This window comes from Abramis brama (genome assembly GCF_963993115.1).
Source record: "Abramis brama genome assembly, chromosome: 21".
NCBI classification, from domain to species: domain Eukaryota; kingdom Metazoa; phylum Chordata; class Actinopteri; order Cypriniformes; family Leuciscidae; genus Abramis; species Abramis brama.
The window spans coordinates 27144019-27159674 of record NC_139983.1 but is presented as its reverse complement, the minus strand read 5'-3'; the positions used below and the strand labels follow the sequence as shown (position 1 = coordinate 27159674).

General features: G+C 36.9%; 1 protein-coding gene across 1 annotated transcript; it reads right to left on the bottom strand.

Annotated features, from left to right (window-relative positions):
- Nucleotides 1-99: 99 nt before the first annotated feature.
- On the bottom strand, nucleotides 100-15370 carry tmem62 (transmembrane protein 62). The gene is made up of 14 exons (XM_084096497.1): nucleotides 15017-15370; nucleotides 13307-13418; nucleotides 13080-13217; nucleotides 9834-9879; nucleotides 9486-9627; nucleotides 8592-8716; nucleotides 7910-8032; nucleotides 7578-7733; nucleotides 6465-6624; nucleotides 5387-5500; nucleotides 5071-5155; nucleotides 4875-4970; nucleotides 3595-3713; nucleotides 100-2914 (listed from the first exon to the last, which is right to left on the bottom strand). The coding sequence occupies exons 1-14, from the start codon at nucleotides 15191-15193 to the stop codon at nucleotides 2606-2608; spliced, it is 1902 nt and encodes a 633-aa protein (XP_083952623.1). The 5' UTR covers nucleotides 15194-15370; the 3' UTR covers nucleotides 100-2605.
- Nucleotides 15371-15656: the final 286 nt, after the last annotated feature.

Sequence of the window (15656 nt, the reverse complement as noted above, 5' to 3'; positions counted from 1 at the left end):
ATATATATATATATATATTTTTTTATATATATATATATTTTTTAAGACAACAAGATTACAAACTCTGATACATTTACACGAAAAAGACGCCACAAAATATGAAAATCACAATATGAAACCCCTTTACTTTGTTGTACAGTACATGAATACAGCCAGATAAATCAATTCCAATGCAAGATGATTGCAGAAATGTGACAAATAAATTGAGGTCATTTTCATGTCGAAAAACAACCATATCAGCTGCAAATCTGAATAAAGAAAATGTGTAGAAGTAAATATGTATTAATCTTTCACTGAAAATATATATTTTTGTGAACAGCACTTTCCAACATCAGTGAAACTACAAAAATCACATGATCACAGAAACAGAGAATGCCCATAAAAACAGTGCATAACAACTGGAAGGAATATACATTACAATATCAATGTGGATGCATACATTAAAATAAGTTCAAAATTCAATACAGTAATTAAAACCAAATCACATATAAGCAGATATTTCTTCATCAGACATTCAAAGTCCTATTGGTTCACCACAAATCTAGATTTACATGTACTGAGTAAATGTTGAATCTTCTAAAAATGTTCATTCTCACTATAATGTGCCTTAAAACTGCAACAAAACTCTTTCAAAATAACATTCAGGTCATTGAAAGACAAACTAGAGCAGCCTATTGTTCAAGTCTTTACTTTCCTGAGAGAGAACAGAGACCTTGAGTGACCTGACAAAACACTGAATCCACCAGAAACTCTTGTCACAGCTCTTTCTGTCACTTGTCAAGTGCATTATGGGGGCAAAATGGCCATTGTCCTTAGGTTGTTTGTGTGGTTTGCAACTGTGCAAAACCAACTATAAAAGAGCTGCTTAACATTTCTCTAATAAACATGTAACAGAATTGTGCACATTTGATTGTTTCCATGTGTTCAGTGTTTTATTCTACATGGCCACGTGCCCTTTAGCAGGCCAAAATGTCTGGCATGTGTTTAGATGTGTATTATTAAGTGGCCATTAGTGTATTAATTATTAACTGTGACTACGAACCATTGTGCATTGTACGAACACGTTCTACATTCATGCTCATCTATATAAATATAGTGGTTTCTTCCTTTTGAGAGAACAGTCTTTTTTTGGAATATGCATTTAAATGTTTAATAGGTTTGAGTAAATTGTATATAAAAATCAAGATCTTCCACTGCAGATGGTGGATTATATTTTGGCAGTGAAGAGGCTTACTTTGAGTTACATACCAAAACTTATTTAGAAAAAATGTACTCAGAAATTTAAATTCTGTCAAACCCAAAACCCACAAGACTTTTGTTTATCATTGAAACACAAATGACGATATTTGTAATGATTCCTGAAAGATTTCTGTCCCTCCGTTCAAAGGCCATTCCACAAAAACCTTCATGCTTTAAAAGGTTCAAAAGGACATTGTAAAAGAAATCCATATGAATCACCATCGCTTTATATGAACAGATGTAATTTACACTTGTATTCACATATAAACATCGATCAAAGTACATCAAATATGTACAATGGAAGCTCAAACTGAGAACCAATGTACGTTAAGTATTGTTGAGCTTCTGTAAAAACATCTTCATTAGTGTTTCGAAGATAAACAAAGGTCTTACAGGTTTGGAACAATATAAGGGGGAGTAATTGATAGAATATTCATTTTTGGCTGAACTAACCCTATAATTCTGACGTTTTCTGGTCAATGTTGGCATTCAATGTCAAATATTTTTGTATAATGACCACTAAACTACACAATTTAACATTATTCCAGGCAATTTCATGCCCCTCGTGACGGTACAGTTTTTCCTAGCATAATAAAATGTGGGTATTTTGGTAAGTAGCCATGTAATAAGTGGGGATAATGCTGGTCATTATAGTTCTGATTGGCTGAACAGCGTCCCATTATGCTCACATACACAGTTCCAATCTGTTTGTTGCTTGGTGACATGCTAAGCTTGATGCTTTGGCTAAATTATTTTCATTGGTGGAGTGGTGTATGACAATTCTGTCTGAAACAATTTGCGATAATAGCCAGCTTCGTCACATAAATTGACCGTTACATATTATTGTGTACAGGTGTAAGAAAATTGAGAAAGAGATATCTTCCCCTCTTTACAGTGTGATATATGCTTTAAAAACATTTGAGAAGATCCATATTAAATGACCTCTCTGTGTAGTGGCAGTTTCATGCAGAATCATTAAGAATATCAGGCAGGCTTATTCCTTTCTTGATTGCTCCTCACACATAAAAACAAACATAATTTGACGAGAACATAATGTGCAGATTATCAAAGTAATAGCTATGCTTAACCACACACGTCTGTTAAGACTTCAACACTGCTTGGGTTCACAATGGTGGGAACTGGCAATGAAAACTACCAACGTGTCAAAGGTTTTAAACGGCTCCATCATCGCTCCACACAACGGATTTGTATATTAACTAAAGGCTATTTTCTATATACTAACATGGAAAGGGAACAATTGGCAATTTGATGACCGTGAAGACAGAGGTGAAAGGAGGGAAGAGCTTGGCACAAAACAATGTCTGCCACAATGATACAGGTGAAGGCCCCTCTTCAACTGTCAGCGTCACAATGGCCGGTTGGTCTTGAAAGGAGGAGGAGTTCCCCACCATGCTTTGTACACCAACAGCAGGCCCATGAGAAAGGCCCAGGTACGTACGGGAGACAGGAAGAAGGCCAGTGGCCCGTAGGTCTCCAGCAGGAAGTAGCAAGAATAGGCTTGCCAGATCATGAGGACCAGCATGCCGAAGTGCACGGCCAGAGTCCTCCAGCGGCAGCCCGGCCGGCAGATTTGTGAGCGGAAGTTGGTGCCACGACACCTGTGGTGAAGACTCCAGCTGAGGTAATAAGTGAGAGGCATATTGAAGAAAAGCACCTGTGGATGACAGACGGCATGTTATGACTCACCCGTTATAGTTAGGGTTGGGAATTGTAAGAAAGTTTCTGGTTGGAGTTGGGAAAATAAACGTTTCCTCATGCTAAGAGTTTAAGGGTTCAACTCTTTCGTTCTAAGACTTTCGTTCATCTTCAAAACACAAATGAAGAGCTTTCTGTCCTTCCATTTACAGTTAAGCAACTACCACTTTGACGCTTCAAAAAGTTTATAAAGAGATTCTCTTGCCGTTTACTGTCATTGTCAGGGACTATTTTTCGGGTTGAAGGATGGAATTGAATGATTTTGCTTCAAAAAGAGCAACATATTAATACATATATTATCGGCTTCCATATTTGTAATTTGTGGTTACCCTTTTTTAAAGCAATAAGGTACTTTGTGTTGTGCCTAACAATGCCCTTCAGCTGTGATTGTATTCACAATACAGCAAGGCCTCTCATTCATTTTACCAAACAAAATGGTGAAAAGCTAGTTAAGTTTATGTTTATGTAAACATAAGTTTATGTTTTCATGTCCTCGTATAGTGATTTCATATATTAATTATACAGTCCTATTCTGTGACATTCAGCATTATACAGTCAATTCTATTTCAAATCTTTTACGGTTCCGGTTATTTCAGAAAAGAACAGATTCTAGGTTCCCAACTCTAAATCCTGAATTACCTGCATGACTCCCACGCCATAACTCAGACTGCCTTCAAGGAAATGCCCATCCACAAACACGCCAAAGGCAAAGCAGGCTCCATTGTGTCCATCTATGATTTCCCCAATGAACCACGGACCTGAAAAACCAGCAGACAAAGCACAATGTTCCTTCTTTACAGTAATTGCAAGGACACGTTGCAACTGAGTTCATCCTGACATGTCTTCACTGAACTCTTTAGCAAACCAAGTAGGGCTACATAATTATATTTAGCATGATTATTCATTGTTTCTTCCGAATTCACAATAAAAGTGACACCTGAAAAACACATCTGTGGATCTGACTGCTTAAAAGAATAGTCTGCCCCAAAATTAAAATTCTGTCTTCATTTACTCACCCTCACATCCTTCCAAACCTTCATGACTTACTGTCTTCTGTGGAACACAAGATATTTTGAAGAAAATCACATCTGTGTTTTTTGTTTTTTTTGTCCATACAATGAAAGTCAATGGGGCTTGAAGGTTTTTTGGACCCCATTGACTTTCATTGTATAGGCAAAAACACTTTTGTTTTTATAAAAACAATATCTAATGTTGTGTTCCACAGATGAAATACTCACACAAATTTAGAATAACACAAGGATGAGTAAATTATGACAAAATATTTATTTTTTATTTGTGAACTGTTTAAAAAAAAATTACACCTGTTATGTTTTGGGTCAAAAATGACCAGTATACATTTCAATTTAATTTGAAGTTTACAGTTCTATTGATTTTATAAGCCCTAATTTTAAACAATGGGTCACAGGAATTGTCAATTTTTTCAAAGTATGGAACCTGATCAAAATAGTCTATTTTCTGTGTAACCTGGTTTAACATCACTCACATGTCATGATATTATTGTACCAATGTTTTGACATGCATTTATATATTTTTCTTTTTCTTTTTCTTTAGTGTTGATTTATTTCTTAAATCAATAAAGATAATGTTGAAGAAAATATATCTGTTGTTGCTTACAATGCTCAACCACTTAAAAAAACAAGTGTAAGTGTAATTGGCACTTTCACAATTTGCAGGTCAAGGGTTAGTTATAGGCATTTATAAATCTAAGAGGCCGTTATCTATAATATAACAATTATGCCATTATCTATAATTCATTCTCTCTTCTGAATGGTTGAATGAAAAAAAATACTTCTCTCTTTCTGTATAATAACGATCACAAACCTTCTACAGTGGTAGTTTAAGTCATTATGTTCCATCAATGTGCAAAACTGTAAAAGTGGTGCCAGGCAATGACTTACCTAATGCTGTACACAGGTTGAACAGCAGCAGAGAGTAGAAGAACACGTTGCTCTTACTGACAAGATGCAGGGAGATCCACGCTTGAGAAGACAGCCCTGATAAATTAGAAGAGTTTATAGCGTGAAATGTCAGTTATGCTTTGGCACTATGAAGACAGGACAGAAGATTTGTTATATGTTAAAGCAACTGAAATACCTCTTGTTGAAGATACAGGCATAAATCTGAAGAGTACAAGTCCACCAAGGTTTAGTAATACTATTGCCATAAAGGCAATCCGTGCCTGTGGGAACACAGAGATGCATTTAATATTCATTAACAGTACCTTTATTGTTGTACTCTTGTCCCAGATCCAGACTTTCAAACTTAATCTATGAAAATCCATCTCCAAAAATGTGAATTATGACACTTTTAAAGCTTTGATCATTTAAAGAATGAGTGAAATAAACACTCATTTGTGTATGATGTGATTAATTTTTCAGTACCACACCATGACTTTGTTGCATTTTCCTACCAGTATGTAGTGGTCTGTGAGGAGGATGAAGGACTGCATGAAGCCAAAGCTGGGGGTGAGGTCCTCCTCCAGGGTGAAGTGCTGCTCTTGCACTTTTGAGCGACCTGCCGAGTCCTGGAACAAGGTGACAGAGAAGAGGTGAGAAAAGCTCCCACTGGGCCATTCTCTTAAAATACCAGCAGTTCCACATTTAACCTTAAACATTTAAACATTCTAGCTGACCCCCCAGCGTGAGTTTTTTAAGGCAGCCATTATTTTAGAATGTATCAGTTTATTATTATAATTATAAACCTTTATTTGCGGATGCTAGGGTGTTCTTGTTGGTTGCCAGGGCGTTGCTAAGGTTCTGAATGGTTTAAGCATGTTGCTAAAGTGTACTGGGTTGTTGCCAGGGCACTGCTATATGGTTGCTAAGGTTCTGAATGGTTTAAGCATGTTGCTAAAGTGTACTGGGTTGTTGCCAGGGCACTGCTATATGGTTGCTTAGGTTCTGAGTGGTTTAAGCATATTGCTTTAGGTTGCTAGGGTGTTCTTGTTGATTGCCAGGGTATTTCTATGCGGTTGCTAAGGTTTTAAGTGGTTTAAGCATATTGCTTTGCAGTTGCTGGGATATTTTGGGTGGTTGCCACGGCGTTGCTATGCGGTTGCTAAGGTTTTAAGTGGTTTAAGCATGTTGCTTTGCAGTTGCTTGGGATATTTTGGGTGGTTACCAGAGCGTTACTATGTGATTGAAGTTTCTGAGTGGTTTAAGCATGTTGTTTTGAGGTTCCTATGATGTTCTGGGTGGTTGCCAGGGTGTTACTATGCAGTTGCTAAGGTTTTCTGTGTGGTTTTAAGCATGTTGCTATTGTGTGTTTTCTAAGTGGTTGCTTAAGTCTATCTGTATAATATTCTGTCTCCAGATATTCCTCCCTTTAAAAAGTCTATGGGAATTTTTGTTCAATTTATCATCAACCAGACAGAATTTGATTGTCCAGTTGTTAAGAAAAATAAAAACTTTCCTCAAGTCGCGTGGTTTGAGGGAATGGTTACACCCTAAAGTTTCATACTTAGGGTTGATTACCTAATCATTACCTACCTCCACTTTTACTCTGATAGTGTGCAGTCCAGTAGCGTAGAGAGTTGGATCCCAGAGCAGCACATATAAAGGATCCCCAGCGCTGACCGCTTTTCCCAGTGAAACTTCATCCACACTCACATACACGGCTGTGATCGGAGATTCAGAAAAAGCCAGGACCCTACAGAACCCGACACATGGCACATTCAGCAACAAGAAGTGCATCTTCAAAATGTGGCATTTTTAGTATGACGGGACAAGACAATGTGAGGTTTAGATGAGAGACAATAATGCTTCATAAGTTTAGAGCTGCATGATTAATCGTTAAAAGATCGTAATCTTGATTCAAAACACATACGCAATCTCATAATGACAACAATTCGCCTGAATTCGCTCTAAGAAACCAAGGACCAAATCACACTGCAACATTCAAAAGTAAGTAACCTGAAAGTAACTTGGCGATTCAAATAGCAATTGTATCAATTACACCGTTACGCCAGTAGGTGGCGACAAGTGACGTTAAAAAACATATTTGTTATTGAATCATTCATTCAAAGTTCACCCAAAAATTAAAAATCGTCATCATTTACTCACCCACATGTCGCTCCAAACCCGTACTGTAAGTCTTTCGTTCATAAAAAAAAATCATCAAACATAAACAGAAGCTCAAACGTTCTGCGTAACACGTGAAAGAACCTCATTGGTTGTTGAATGTTTATATGTGAATAAAAGCCTAAATTCAATCTGTTCATCATATAAAGCGATGATTGGACTAAACCGCTCGATTCATATGGATTACTTTTACTTTATCTCTTTATGACCTTTTTGAAGAGTCAAAGTGGTTGTTGCGTAGCTGTCAATGGAGGGACAGAAAGCTCTCAGATTTCATCAAGAATATCTTCATTTGTGTTCTGAAGATGAACGAAAGTCTTACGGGTTTGAAACAACATGAGAGTAATTAATGACAAAATTTAAATTTTTGGGTGAACTAACCCTTTAACATTTAACATTAAACATGGGAGAATCGTGATCTCTATTTGAAACAAAAAAATTGTGATTCTCATTTTATCGTGCAGCTCTAATCAACATTTGGTGAAGGTTCTTGAAGGTTCAAGAGGACACACACAGAGACACCTGATGTGCGTGGAACTGCGGATACGACCCAGAGGCTCCACTCCTGGGTGAAGGTACTGTGCGTCTTTGGGATTGGTGATCAGCACAGCTGGCCAGTCCTCAAACGTCAAATCAGAGAAACTAAGCAGGTCATGGTCGAAAGCCAATATCCTGTACCTGAACCAAGGGAGAACTGCATGTGACTATTTTTTATTTTTTTTAAATAAGAGTTAGGGCACAACAAAATATCTTTCTCATATATCAGCTGTTGTTCTTGTACTTGTTCACACAACAGCTATATTTACATCGTGTGGCATTCCCTTGAGTGCGGGCCTCGTTCTTTGTGAACTTACCTGCGGTTCTCCATCCAGTCTCCCAGCTCTAACTCCATCGTGCCTCCTTGATGTCGACTGTGCAGTACTGGCATGAAGCCTCCTAGTGTGTGTAGATGCCCACACAAATACGCTACGGCTGTACTGTAAAAAACACAACGGATGAAATTCCAAGGTTTAACAGAATACGATGTGTTTGCACTGAAAAGAATGGACTTATAGGCTGCAATTACCCATTTGCTTGCATTTACTAAAGACACTATGTACTGTGTACACAATAATGTCCTGCCAAGACTGTGGCTGCTGAAAATTCAGCTTTACCATCACAGGAATAAATTTCATTTAAAGCTGCAGTCCGTAACTTTTGGCGCTCTAGCAGTTAATAAACATAACTGCATGTGTCTTGCAGAAGAACAGTGTAGCCGGAGCTACTTCTCTCTGTTTATGTCTATGGGGGAGTTACGGACTGCAGCTTTAATATATATTAAAACATTTAACTGTAAACAGTAATCATATTTGACAACCTTATGCTGTTTAGTCTTAGTCAAGAAAAATAGCCAAATCATATTAAAAAAATATATATCTCAAACATTTTTGCCATTTATAAGCATACTGCAACATAAGTATATATGATTTGTGTCAGATATCAGTAAAAAAAAAAAATCGAACTGGATGACAGAGTTACTGTGAGATTTCTCCAAACCTCATGAGCTCTCGGATTCCTGGGAAGGGTGAGATGACAGTAGATGTGGTATAATGTCCAAACCAGATGGACTTGTTACTGCTCAAGCTCTCCTCTCTAAAGGTCGCCAATATGTCCATCTGAGTCTATGGGGAACATTCATATTTCAGGCCAAAGAGAAAGTCGTCATCACGTTTACATAGAGCTGCACGATTCTGGATAACTTGATAATCACGATTTTTTTGCCGATTCCGAGCAGACAACTGAACAAAATAATGTAATGCACTAGAGTTTCCGACAAAATGTTAATTACTGCAGTTTATTTTAAAAAATGTATTAATCTGTATGAACTATAAAAAAGAAAACGGTGTGAATGATTCAATGACTCACTCAAACATTCATTACTTACTCATTTCATTACAGGATAAATCCGCATTTTTGAACAAACCTCTTGAATGAATGATTCAATGACTAATATATTTTTAACAGTCACTTGTCGCCACCTACTGGCGTAACAATGTAATTGATACAGTCGTTGAAGCGCCATGTTACTTTCAAAAAGTGATGCTCTATTTTGATCACTTCCATGGACATCAGTGTTTATATCAGAACTATAAACTTTTATTCCAGTAATTCTGTGATAATATGAATATTTGTAACAGAAATAATGATACTGTGTGGTTAAAAGACTGTTTGTGAAGCGGTTTCATACCAATACATGACAACTGCTCTCACTGGCTCAAAGGCAGATGTTTGCTGTGATCGTACTTGTCAAATGTTTAATAGACATAGCCGAATCGCTGTCATTTAGGAATAAGATTGCATGGGTGTTTGAATCGGGATCGCAAACTTTTAACGATTAATCGTGCAGCTCTACATTTACATAAGCAAAGCTAAAATGAACATATCTCCTACTTGATTGATAATCCCAAAGAAGTTATAGGGCCGTTTGGGTCCAGGGGTCAGAGTGGCATCGGCACAAATGAACGAGTAGTTCCCAAAGGGGGTTGTGTGTATGTAGTGGAAGGATCCAACTTTCTGATTGGCAGAGTACTTCCTAAGTATTCAGGAAAGGATATAATAAAACGGTTGACAAGTCAGTGTAAATATTGTATAACTGGTCTGACTGGAAAAGTAATTTCACATTACTACTAAACGTGCATTAAAAAAGTAAACAGATTTTTTTTTATGTCGACTTTAATATCTGAACCTTTGTGTAGCTTTATAGCCATTATGTTCTGCATCTGTCATATTTGTACAGACCTGTAATAATTGTTCACGCTCTCCAGAGAAATAATATTAAAGGCATCTGAGGAGACAAGAATAGAATATTAGTCAAGATTTCCTGGAAATGTAAGAAGAGTGGGGACAAAATAACTGATAATGGAGCTCTTATTACATGTCTGGCAGCTTTCGTAATGTAATACCAGTTACACGACCTGTGGGAAAATGGGATAATGGGAATAGGGGAAAAATGATATGTGAGCTATGAGAGTTCATTAGAGATGCTGATGCCATTTTTGTATCTTAATATTTATATACTTATACCAGATGAAACATTAACTGTATATTAAACATGCATTTTGATTGGCTGTGATTCTGCTGTGCTGCATAGCATTTTCTGTTTTAGTATTGACTTGTCTTTGCAAACTTAAAAGTGTCACATCTGGTTGGTTGTAAAAAGAAGCTTAAAGGGATATATGTCATTAGAACTATGGCGAAATATAATTCTTACAGTATAATTTAGACTTAAATTTCAGTCGGTTTCAGCAGTGTATGAGTATTTTATTGTATATTATCACAATCAGTTTTATGGAAAAGTGCAGAATGAAGATTCATCTAAATACTGCCTCCTTTTGTGTATGACAGACACAAATAAAATATCATATGGGTTTGAAGAGTATAGCTGAGTAACAGTGTTGTTATTGTTAATTAAAAGTAAACCTATAAACCCCCCAAAAAATCATTTTCGATAATTGAAATAACGCTAAAATAAAATATGAGATTTAAAAAAAACCCATTAAAAATGATTAAAACATAAAATGAAAAATATAAAAACAAAAGTGAACCCAAAATATTAATATATACTAAAACAAGGCTGTCTGAATGATGACAGAATTTTCATTTTTGGCTAAACTATCCCTTTAAATCAAGATAACTAGAGTAATAAGACCATAAGCAGCCTCATGATGGCTGGTGAAGAAGTTTGTTCTTGTGTCACAACAAGCAGGCAATATCCTGTTTAATAGAGCTGGGCTTCATTTCAAGTCATTAGTGTGACATAATAGTGTCCAGCTGCCTTTGCTTTAATTGTTTTATTGCCAACAGACACTGGGACAAAGATGTACAATTATTGTCCCTGATAAACAGTGACGTGCGAAGAGGAAACTTAATTCTGATCTTTATTTAGATCTCCCACCCAAACCTTCAGACATGTCTAAGATGAAATCTGGACACAACTGACAATAGAAAACAAAGCAAAATTGGGTCATTTTTGCAATGTTAAAATATTTTTCCTATCCCACTGAAATAGCAACTGTATGTAAGCTCCATTCGGCTACGTCTATATTAAAGGGATAGTTCACCCAAAAAATAAAAAATAAAATCATTTCTAACCCTCAAGTTGCTCCAAACGTGTATGAATTTCTTTGTCCTGCTGAACACAAAACAAGATATTTTAAAGAATGTTGGTAACCAGACAGTTGATGGAAAATACAGTATTGGAACAACATGAGGGTGAGTAAATGATGACAAAATTTTTTGGGTGAACTATCCCTTTAATCTGGATACGTTTGAAAATTCAAAATGCTCTCCATCCACACTAGCGTTTTCCAAAAGTTTCACATCCACACTGAAACATCTGAAAACAATTAAATCACATTACTGTGCATGTATAAAAGCTCACTAGGTGATACTGAGAGAGCAGACATAATAAAGTTCTCATGCTATTCTACTGGCACGATCATTTTATTAGTAAAATGTCCCACCACCACTCTCTGTTGAGTCCAGGTCGCACTCAAAATGGCCATTACATGTACAGTCTAAAACAGACGACAACAATGATAAAACGATTTTAAAACGAACCAGTTCACACGGATCCACGAAAATGACTAAAAACGCTGTATTCTGCTGCCAGACCAGTAGTTGGCGATGTCAGTTTGTTAAGAAACACTATGCGCCTAAAGACTGAACACGTAATTTGCATGCGCATGATGTCACCGTACTCACAAATTTGCGTTTTCATAGTTTACATGGCGACGATAACGGTATCGATAACCCGTTTTCAAAAGCTTTCGTTTTCAGGCCGCCAAAATGGCGTTGTCACATAAGTTTTCCATTTTAGTTGAAATCAGTGTTGTGTAAACAGACCCTGTGTGTGGACAGAAGGCCAAAACGGAGAGAAAAAGATGCGTTTTCAATCGAGAATGTATTAGTGTGGACAAGGCCTTTCTTGCTGTGGCTCCAGCTGTGATTTTGGGGCAAAACTATCAGTTTTACTAACCTATAGGAGACAGGCAGAGTATTCAACACAATCGCATGGCAATTCGTAACTATTTAAAGGGATACTCCACTTTTTTTGGAAATAGGCTCATTTTACAACTCCCCCAGAGTTAAACAGTTGAGTTTTACCGTTTTCGAATCCATTCAGCCGAACTCCGGGTCTGGCGGTACCACTTTTAGCATAGCTTAGCATAGATCATTGAATTGGACAAGACCATTAGCATCTCTCTCAAAAAAATGACCAAAGACGTAATGATATGACGCAGCGCCTGAAAATAGTCCCCAGCTCGGTAACTTCCAACGTGACCGGGACTAAGTTTGCCTAACCTATTAGATCCAATTTTCATGCGCAGCTTCATATCATTACGCCTGCTGCACCCATGGTACGGCAGCAAAGTTTCTTGATTATTACGCAGGAATGAGAGTATAGTTCCTAGCCATATCAGCCTAGAAAATCGCAACTTTACATTTTCCGTCGGTCTTAGTACACGATGTAACTACAGAAGAGTCAAGTTTTAAATAGGAAATATATCAAAACTCTTTGGTCATTTTTTTGAGAGAGATGCTAATGGTCCTGTCCGATTCAATGATCTATGCTAAGCTATGCTAAAAGTGGTACCGCCAGACCCGGAGTTCGGCTGAATGGATTCGAAAACGGTAAAACTCAACTGTTTAACTCTGGGGGAGTTGTAAAATGAGCCTATTTCCAAAAAAAGTGGAGTATCCCTTTAACATTTTGTCGAATTGGTAGCTAATTCAAATTAATTGTTTTTGTAAGATCGGCTTACACCCCAGTGAGGGTTGTGTTTAGGGGTGGATTTTCATGCTTACTTTTCTTCTAAAAACCGTATGATGTGAAATTAACCGTACGAATTCATACAAAATCGCCGCCTTGTAAAATAGTTACGTTGTTCAGGTTCAGGTCCAATAGATCAGGTTGGAGTGTTAGGGTAAACCTTGATATTTTCACAACTTCATCCTTAATCATAAATCATAAAAAATAATCACCATGGTTTCCTCGAATGTCAATCCATTTTGTGCGTTCCAGCACTCGTGATCTTTTAAGGACGTTGTGGTAGGCCTGCCACTCCACTTCATATTGAAGAGAGCCCATTTTATTCTCAGTCTTCGCATCTGTTAAGTCACCTGTTAAAAAGTAAAAGACACGTGCGTGTTTATGTTTTATGTTGCATATAAAATCTAATTCTATGTATAAATAACATATTTTAGCTCACCTGTGGCCAGCACAAGATCAGGTTTTATCACATCAATAGTGTCACTACAGAACCTCTCGAAGTCTGGAATGCGCCTCGGATCGTGGAAACGACTGATATGGATGTCGGACACCTACACAGAGAAATCAGCACGGTTGGAAAACAGTTCATAATGAGTTTCATGCAGGTCTGTGTGTAGTTAACAGTGGGTGTTGGAAATCTCACACATAAAACTTACTTGCCTATTTATAGAACAAGTGTCACTGGCATATTAGAGGAGGCATCTCTTCTGTGTGAGTTATTACACAGCTGAAGGTTTCATGTTTTACCATACAAACTATAACATAAGGGCTTTATCCACACTGTACATACACATCAGTGTGACATGCTTTTTGTTTCCAGGATGTCTAAAAAAATGCTAAATGGTCTCTCTCTTTCTCTCATATAAATAAATATACTATTTTATAACACAAAAAAATTACACAAATTGATGTGACCATTAACAAATCATGAAAGTCTACACACAAAGAAATGTTTTAAAATTTAGTTTCATCAAAATACACACCAACAGTAATTAAGCCTTCTGTTTCATTCTATTAAATTGTTCTTTTAAAAATAACTATTCCAAGAGTCATATCTTACTCATCTTTGAAGAACCAATTATGAACTATTTTCTATGACAAGGTACAACGGGCCAAAAGAACCCCCAAGTGATTTATATGTGAAAGACATAAACTAAAATTGTAGCTCTAACCGTTTGTTAACAGATTAATAATACAGTTATTCTAAAGAAATATATAACAAATTTACTCTAAAATAAATTAAATATTATAAAATGCCTTTTGCTGAAGTTGTGTCCCAGCATTAACATATTGTTTTTACTGAAATTGTGTAATTCAATTACAATAAAAATACTGAATGTATAATGTAATATACACTGCTTGGCCAAAAAATATTCAAGGAAAAATCCTTTAAATATGTCATTTTGGTGATCAAAGATGATTTTTAAGCGAAACTATTATTGACTACAGGGGGACTTGAAGTGTCTATGACTGGATCATTATTGCAGTGATTATTATGTTTCTAGCATGTTATATGTTTGGCAACAGTTCTTCTATCCCTAATTGATAGAGTGTGTAGCTTTTCATTTCTTAAACAACAATGTAGGAAGACACATCATTCCACTGAATGATTCCAGGATGTCAATGCCAAGATTCATCAGGCTCGGTTGGGATCACAACGTTTATTTCCATCAAGAGGTGCATTCATTTTTGGTCAAGATCTTGCATTGACAATGCAAGAGTCGAGCTGTAAAGACTACTCCAGCACATCCCAAAGACTTTTTTATTTTATTTTTATTTTTAAAATCCTCTAAATTTTCATTAGAGGAAAATCTTAAGACTAGAGTTGTAGGCCCACCCAATATTTCTTATGACAATAGAAACGTTAATATTAATATTAAATCAGTATACTACATCAAATAATTGATTACACTGGAATTGTGCGCTATGTGTCCTTTACAAATAATTGTTCATTTCATTTTTGTAACACCTAACTGTAAACTGTATCACCTATAAATGTAAATTTTACGCACAAAAATCCTGAACGAAGGATAAATTATTATGTTAGAGCACAAAATAAAAGCCATCGATCACATGATCAGCTCACTGACAGCCTAATGACAGTGGGACACGTTATCATGGCCTCTCTCATTCACTGCTTAGTGCTTACCTGCACAAACCAAAATATATTGTCCCGCTGCCCGCCGGGAAACGGTGGGCTGATCTTCTTGGACTGGTGTAAACTGCGCTTCGGGTGCCAGGCGGTGTCATAACTGTCAAACAGCCAGGTAGTGAAGCAGGCGAGCAGAAGCCCAACAATCATCAGCGCCGCGAACAGCCTGAGCATCCTGATGAAATCACACTCCCCTCACTTCACTTCACAGTCACGCGCTTCTCTTCTGCATGTTGAAGGAGCCGAATGGGGAATTCAGACAGCCTCACATCCTCTGTCACTCGGTTCACTGAACGCTAGACAGAGGCGCAATGACGAGCAAATCAGCGCGTTGTAATCGCCAACATCATCAATGGGAAACTTCCGGGTGGCAGGATTCTGTCCGTAGAAATTAAACTGATGGAAGAGAGATCACGGCCGAGAGGGGGCGGAGCTAAGATACTTCTCGGCCCGGAAGTTGCTTCTAACCCGTTCACAGTTTTACTACATCAAACGCTTGATTAAACTAAATAAATAAATTTAAATTAATATAGAAAATGTAAAATATTTTGATTATAGTCTAACCTGACAAGAACCAAATTACAGGTGCTATTTTCATTTCTTTCATAAATCAATCCTGTTTCTCTCTTTTTATATG

What these genes read in the sequence shown, in the direction of transcription:
- tmem62 (XM_084096497.1), bottom strand. Translation starts at nt 15,193, where the DNA reads ATGCTCAGGCTGTTCGCGGCGCTGATGATTGTTGGGCTTCTGCTCGCC. An exon ending in ATATATTTTGGTTTGTGCAG is followed by an intron (nt 13,419 to 15,016) that starts GTAAGCACTAAG and finishes TTCTCTGTGTAG; the next exon opens with GTGTCCGACATCCATATCAG. An exon ending in ATGGCGTGGGAGTCATGCAG is followed by an intron (nt 2,915 to 3,594) that starts GTAATTCAGGAT and finishes TGTCATCCACAG; the next exon opens with GTGCTTTTCTTCAATATGCC.